Genomic DNA, 6,778 nt, shown 5'->3' on the forward strand with positions numbered 1-6,778 from the left:
GAGAGAGCCATTGATGGAAGATTCAATAACTGAGGTAAAATTAAACTTTTACTACACCAGCATTTTTTGTCTCGTTTTTCATTTTCGTTGACCGAGCAATGATTCATTTAACTTTCCGTCTGAAACAAACGGTGCACGTGCAAGCCACGTGATCGGTTCAAGTCCACGTAGGTGCACTGCATCCGCTCCGCAATTTGAGTTGCTGCTGGGTTGGGCCTCACGGGTGAGGCTGGTGGTGGTGGTTGGACTGAGTCTATAGACGGTCAACATGTGTGGTTTAGGGTGGAAACACTGAGAAATTCTGATGGCGGTGGTCAACCTGAGTTGCATGGAGCTACGGTTTCTAGTGGGCTAGGTTGCTGGATTTGGGCCTCGAGTGGGCTCACTTGTTTTAAGCCTTCCCACTGCTGGGGGCTTGGCTAGATTAGGTCTTTATGATGAGTATTTTCTAATTTGAATCAAGGGAAGTCTTAATTCATTTTGGTTGTTACTCTTTATTCCAGATTCTAAGAGTTTCAAGTCTGCTGAAATAAAAATGTTATAAGCGGTCTTAAGAATGTGGATGTACTTTTGATTGTTAAGATCTTAGTTGCAGCTAGGTATTTTAGTAGTCATTAGGGGGTAATTGTTTTTGTCCCTTGTATTTTATGGCCATGAGTATTTTCTACTGTATTTGATGTTTGTTCCTTGTGCGGTTCGTTGAGCAATAAAATCGGTTGACTTCTTGATTAACAAAAATGAGAAAAACTAACAAGTATAAAGAAAACTAAAAAAATTAAACTCTTTATACTTCAATCTACCAGTCACCTTTCCTACATCAGAACTTCTGAATAAGCTTCCTCAATCAGCCTACATAGAGCTTGCCGCAGTGCAACACTCTTGTCCATTTTCTGCCGAAGATGATTTGTTTCCCGCATAAGAACTATGAGTCTTCTTTGGTACCTCAAGTAAGCCAAATACTCTAAACGAAAACTGAGGCTGCCGAAAGCATGGCAAGTAAACAGCTTCGGACGAGGCACGTTCCATTTGACATATTGTATATAGCAAAGAACTGAACGATAACGTATATCGTCTTAAATTTCATTTGTAACCGACACGTTCCATGTTAATGCAACTCAACATCTTTAAATTTCATTTGTATACGTTCAATTTCCCGAGGCTTGAAACTCTAAAATTTAAAATTTGAAATGAACAGGGGAGGCATGCAAAACATAACTCTGTAGCTTTCTAAAATATCCAAAAAGAAGTCGAAGAAGTCCCCAAAACACTGTTTATTTTGTAGAAACTAACAAATGATCAAAATACAGCTTTCCTTCTCAAGGTTTTAAACAGCAGATTATGCGGTACAGAAAACAATTCATATCTGCCGTTTCAATTAAGCTAACAAGACACTCAGATCAACTTATTCTTGAGGCTTTTGTAAAGCTTGGGGTCAGTCTGGTAGTATACTATGTCACCGGTGTCACTGACATAGTGGTCGTTGCTCATGCTTGCCACAAGATTGTTGATCAAGTGAAATGGAAATGGTCCGGATTTTTTTGGCTCCCGGTAATACTTCCCCAGAACATGTTTCGCTGACCTGGTCTGCAATACAAGTATGCCAATGCCACCATCAGAATTACTCAAGTAAACTGAAATCCTAATAGATTGCACATGTAAATAGTAAATTGAGGTGAAGGAGAACATACTGCTTCAACTAGATGATAGTGTGGAATCTGAGGGAAGAGATGATGGATGACATGGGTGCCAATGTCATGGTGGATGTTGTTAATCAATCCATAGTCACGATCAACGGTTGTGAGACCTCCTCTTAGATAACTCCACTCCTGCAAAATGAAACCACGAGGAAAAGAAGGCTTCTTAGTTAAGTTCCAACAAGAATCCAGCTATAGCCTTCAAGATAGAGAATCGAGCACAGATAACGTTTCCCCTTATGACAGAACGTTTCATTGAGGTATTAAATTCTTCAGTTTCAGCAAATAAGTTATGTGACACCAAGTAACAATAATTAATTCATGTATCATCAATACCTTGCCGCGGTACCAAGGAAGTTTGTGTTCATCATAACCATGGTGGTGCAAATATGTTACCATATCCAACCACATTACGAAAATCTGCAAGTAAACAGCCAAGACAAAATTAGGAAATAATCTGTTTGACGGTACTGTTATTATCACGAATAAAATTGAACTAACCCAGTAAGGGACACCATAGATCTTCAAGACTTGGACAGGTCCTACTATAACGGACAAACAGACAAGGAAGGCAAGCATCACAGTCCAACAAACAGTTGATGTTATGATATCATTTCTTTCATTTGGAGCAAACAAGTCACTGTATGGGTTGAAATGTGAACCTTGCTTTCCTGGACTTCTTGTCCACTGCAAATCAATCCAGTAGAGAAAACACATCAGACTCTGTGAACAATAAAACATAAACAATCTTGAACCAAATATACATAAGCTTAATGAAAGATGGGTTTCCTCACCAGATAGAAAGGATATGCAAAAATGGGGTAAGGCACTCTGAATCTAAACTTTCTTGTACTTTCATCCAAACTTGTATAGATCTTCTCAGTCAGCTAACAAAGATAGCAAAAGAGAGACAGGGTTAACAACAAATTGAAGATTAAACAACCAAAACCTCAGCAGTAACAATATGTTTAAGCTAGCAAGCGCTAGCATTGTGTGTCAAAAGAATAAGCACATACAGGAACCCAGGACTCATCATTCTCAACATGACCATGGTTCTGATGGTGAGTTCTATGGCTGATTCTCCTGCAAAGCCAATCAAATCATATGTAAAAAACCTCAATCTTGAACCACACATCAACAACATTCTCAAACAACAATGTAAAGATGCAATCTTTTCAGGTAGGAAGCATGGAAGAGTGAATAAAAACAGAGGAACCCACCATCCATTATAAGGTACAAGAATTGCAGAATGCAGAAAATGCCCCACAACGTTGTTGAGCAGGCGGCTGTCCGAAAAGCTTCCATGGCCACTGTGTTCAATCCAAAACCAAATACATCAGCCAAAAAGATGCCATTTTTTCAAGACTCATTTCAATTAAACAGTAAAAAGATGCAATCTTGATTCAGAAAATGCAGAACCATGAGAATGAAAAACGAGGAATTACCAATCATGTCCGAGAACAAAGAGAGCCCAGAACATGGTTCCCTGAGCAGCCCAGTAGAGTGGCCAGACATACCAATTGTTAAAGTAAATGGCTGCAGCTGCCATTGCAAATATGACAACCAAGTCCCTCAACACATAGCTGAAGGACCTCCATGGGTTCTTCACCCAACAGTGTTTGGGAATGGCGGCTCGGATCTCAGCTATCTTGAATGGAGGTGGAGCACTTGGGTCGAAATCTGCATCGTGGTCTTCTTTGTTGTTGGGGTCGTGGATCCCATTGACACCCTTCATGGGTTTGGCTTCAACACCCTCCATTGTAGCTAAAGCTGATTCCTTTCTTGAAGGAGGTTAACCACTTGTTCTCAAATCTCTTTGTATCCACTGAGAGAGCGGACAAAGAGGGCTCTAGCTGCTGCAGGCACTGGGGTTAAGGGCCTTCCTTAATATTTATAAGCCGAAGGCAGAGAGAGGCAATGAGGGGTGCACCGAGCAACGGTACACTGTTGTATCTACACGAATACAAATACTCGACAAAATCTTTGTATCTATTCTACGTGCGCCTAGGGCAGTTCTCAGATACCAACTTTTTTATACGAAGCTTCCTCCTCTCACATTAATCTATGTGTTTTTCTTTCAAGAGTGTTTGAGAGAGCTTAACCTTTGATTCAACTTCTCGGAAGAGAACGTGAAACAAGGCTAAGGGGATCGGAGGGTTTTAGTTTTAGTTTTTCTCGGTTTTGAGATGCATATGGAAGAGAGATTTAGAATGATTCAACTTCTCAGAATAAGTTATAATAAATCCCGAAACGATCGACGAATTATGATTATATTTTTTTAGTAACATGTTTTTTTTTATCGTAATTACAATAACTAAACAAGAAAAATAGTTTTCTTTGCAATGTATGTACAAAACTTGGAGGAATCTACGGAGGGAATGAAGATCCATACAACAGTTTTTGATTTTCTAGACAGCACCTATTGATCACCCTAGTGAATGTGTGACACCAAAGAGAAGAGTAAGAAGATGCATACAACATTTCATGTTTTCCTAGGGCACCTATTCGACACCCTATTAAATGTGTGACACCAAAATGAAGACCAAGAACATATGAATACAAGATCTTTTGGGTTTTCTAGAGCACCTATTGCTTATCTATTGAATTTGTGACACCAAAATAAGGACCAAGAAAAATCAGCAAGTAATTCTTGACCTTTTGCTAGAAGCGTAAGACTTGGCCAAATGTGAGTCCATAAAAGTGACAAAACACCAAACCATGTGAATTGAAGGCCAGCTGTGGAGGGGTGACCATACAAGCCTTACTAATTTGGTCCAGTATTACCCAAAAACGAATATATGTTGGAAAAATAGAAGGAGCCTAGGATCAAAAACAAATTAATTTGTCTTATTGATGTTTTCCTTTTAAACTATTAGCTACTATTGCCTGAAAGAGCTATTTGTATGTAAATTAGAAAGTGGTACTGGGAAAAAGTATGAAACGGATGAATGAAAAATGGTGTGGCCTGGAAATTTTCTATTCAGTCGGACCACATATTTATCAAAGATAGACACAATTTCAGGAATTCTCAACAGTCAGTTATGCCAATTTTTATGGATTCTGTTATTGCAGACCAAGTTTTTTCGGAAACTTGTTAAATCTTGGTCTGTGGTACAATGTACCCTTTCATAATGCTTTGAAATGAGGAAACATAAATAGGAAAGTTTCCTAGACTGTGTTTAGATTTGTTGTTCCAAAAAATTTCTTTGTTGTAACGAATAGGGATGGCAATGGGTAGGGATGACAATAATCCCCAGCGGGTAGGGTACTAGATGTGGCAAACGGGCCGGCCCAGCCCGCCTAATTGGGTTTCGGGCCGTGTTTGGACTGGCCCACGACGGGCCACTTTTTAACGGGCTCGGGCTTGGGCCGACCCATTTACTCAAATGTAAAGCCCAGCCCGACCCACGGCCCAAGCCCATAACATGGTGGGCCGTGCTCGGGCAGGGCCGGCCCGGGCCCATGAATGGGCCGTGTCGGGCCCGTTTCGTGTCGAAAATTGAAAATGGTCGTGATGAATGTCCTATACCACCGCTTCTACTCTTATAATCTCAACTTTTAATTATACATGATACGATTACAAACCAAAATTAAATCACATAATCTATCGATCATTTTTTTCTTTGTTAACAAACTAAAGAAATAAATGATAAATGCTTACAATTAATAAATTTTTAGGCAAAAACTTCTTATGAGTCTAAGGGAATACAAATTCATACTCAAATAAATAATTATTAGTATATAAGTATATTGTTCACACTCAAAACTAAGTTTATTATTTATAAATATGTTATCTTCATATTTATAAAATTATATTTTATAGCGGGTCGGGCCGTGGGTCTCATATTATCGTGCTTGGGCCGGGTTGGGCCTATAACGGGCTCAGGCAGGGCCGGGCCTATGGGCTCATTTATCTAAGCCCAGCCCGACCCATTAGAATAACGGGCTTGGGCCGTGCCGGGCCGCTTTTAAACGTGCCGTGCTCGTGCCGTGCCCGTGCTTAACAGCCTGTTTGCCACCTCTATAGGGTACCCACGGATATTCGACCCTAACGAGGAAAATATACGGGGATAAACGGGTAACGGGGATGAGGATCTTCAGTATTTGGATTCTTAAATCGGGTACGGGGCGGGTTTGATATTTTGATATTCGTCCCCATCCCCACCCATTAAGGATGAAAATATTATTATATATAATTATATAATTTATTATATATATATTTATATATAATTTATAAATAGATATTTATGTAAAAAAATGTGATTCTCTTAATACTTTAATGGAACTTCCTTTCTATTATATTTTTTTATTCTCTTAATGAAAATTTTACACCAAAAAGATTGTTTATTAAAGTAATATATAGAAAACTCAAACTCAAATCTCATACGATCGAGCAAATCCTATAGTTTAAAGCAAAATTATATAAACAAGTTGTTATGTTGCATTAAGCATGCATGCATTGTGGATTTTTTTGTCGAATGCATTGACATTCAATTACCGGTATTATTCTTTTTAAGCGAGACTTGTATTTATTTTTATTGGATTGAAACATGAAATTTATTTATTTTGGTATTTGATTTTAATTTCATACTTCTATATTTCATTTTTTTTAAAGAAAAAAAAGAAAGAAAAACTAATTTAATACATAATTGTTAATGGGGATCAGGGCGGGTATGGAAACGTAATCCCCAAAGAGTACAGGTACGGGGAATCCCCATTATCTAATTACGGGGATGAGGACGGGTACGGGGATGAGAAATGTAAAAAGGTACGAGTGTGGTATTTTGATCTCTTGACTCTACCCTACCCATTACCTTACCTTACCCATTGTCATCCCTAGCAATGGGTAGGGTAGGGTCAAGAGATCAAAATACCACACTCGTACCCTTTTTCATTCCTCATCCCCGTAATTAAATAATGAGGATTCCCCGTACCCATCATCTTTAGGGATTACGTTCCCATACCCGCCCCAATCCTCGTTAACAATTATGTAATAATTAATTTTTTTAAAAAGATTACGAAATATAGAAATATGAAAATAAAATCAAATACATATATAAATAAGTTTTTTAATTCAATCCAAC

General features: G+C 38.6%; 1 protein-coding gene across 1 annotated transcript; it reads right to left on the reverse strand.

Annotated features, from left to right (window-relative positions):
• Positions 1-1,224: 1,224 nt before the first annotated feature.
• LOC101306021 (omega-3 fatty acid desaturase, chloroplastic-like) lies at positions 1,225-3,561 on the reverse strand. The gene is made up of 8 exons (XM_004294244.1): positions 3,140-3,561; positions 2,915-3,004; positions 2,711-2,777; positions 2,489-2,581; positions 2,196-2,381; positions 2,031-2,114; positions 1,689-1,826; positions 1,225-1,584 (listed from the first exon to the last, which is right to left on the reverse strand). Exons 1-8 carry the CDS (start codon positions 3,451-3,453, stop codon positions 1,393-1,395), a joined length of 1,164 nt encoding a protein of 387 aa, XP_004294292.1. The 5' UTR covers positions 3,454-3,561; the 3' UTR covers positions 1,225-1,392.
• Between the last annotated feature and the right edge of the window lie 3,217 nt (positions 3,562-6,778).

The sequence above is a fragment of the Fragaria vesca genome, linkage group LG3 (genome assembly GCF_000184155.1).
Source record: "Fragaria vesca subsp. vesca linkage group LG3, FraVesHawaii_1.0, whole genome shotgun sequence".
NCBI lineage: Eukaryota > Viridiplantae > Streptophyta > Magnoliopsida > Rosales > Rosaceae > Fragaria > Fragaria vesca.

Coding starts and splice junctions, on each gene's coding strand:
- LOC101306021 (XM_004294244.1), bottom strand. CDS start 3,453: ATGGAGGGTGTTGAAGCCAAACCCATGAAGGGTGTCAATGGGATCCAC. Junction 2,582..2,710: donor ATGATGAGTCCTGGGTTCCT/GTATGTGCTTAT, acceptor TATCTTTGTTAG/CTGACTGAGAAGATCTATAC. Junction 1,585..1,688: donor ACTATCATCTAGTTGAAGCA/GTATGTTCTCCT, acceptor CTTGTATTGCAG/ACCAGGTCAGCGAAACATGT.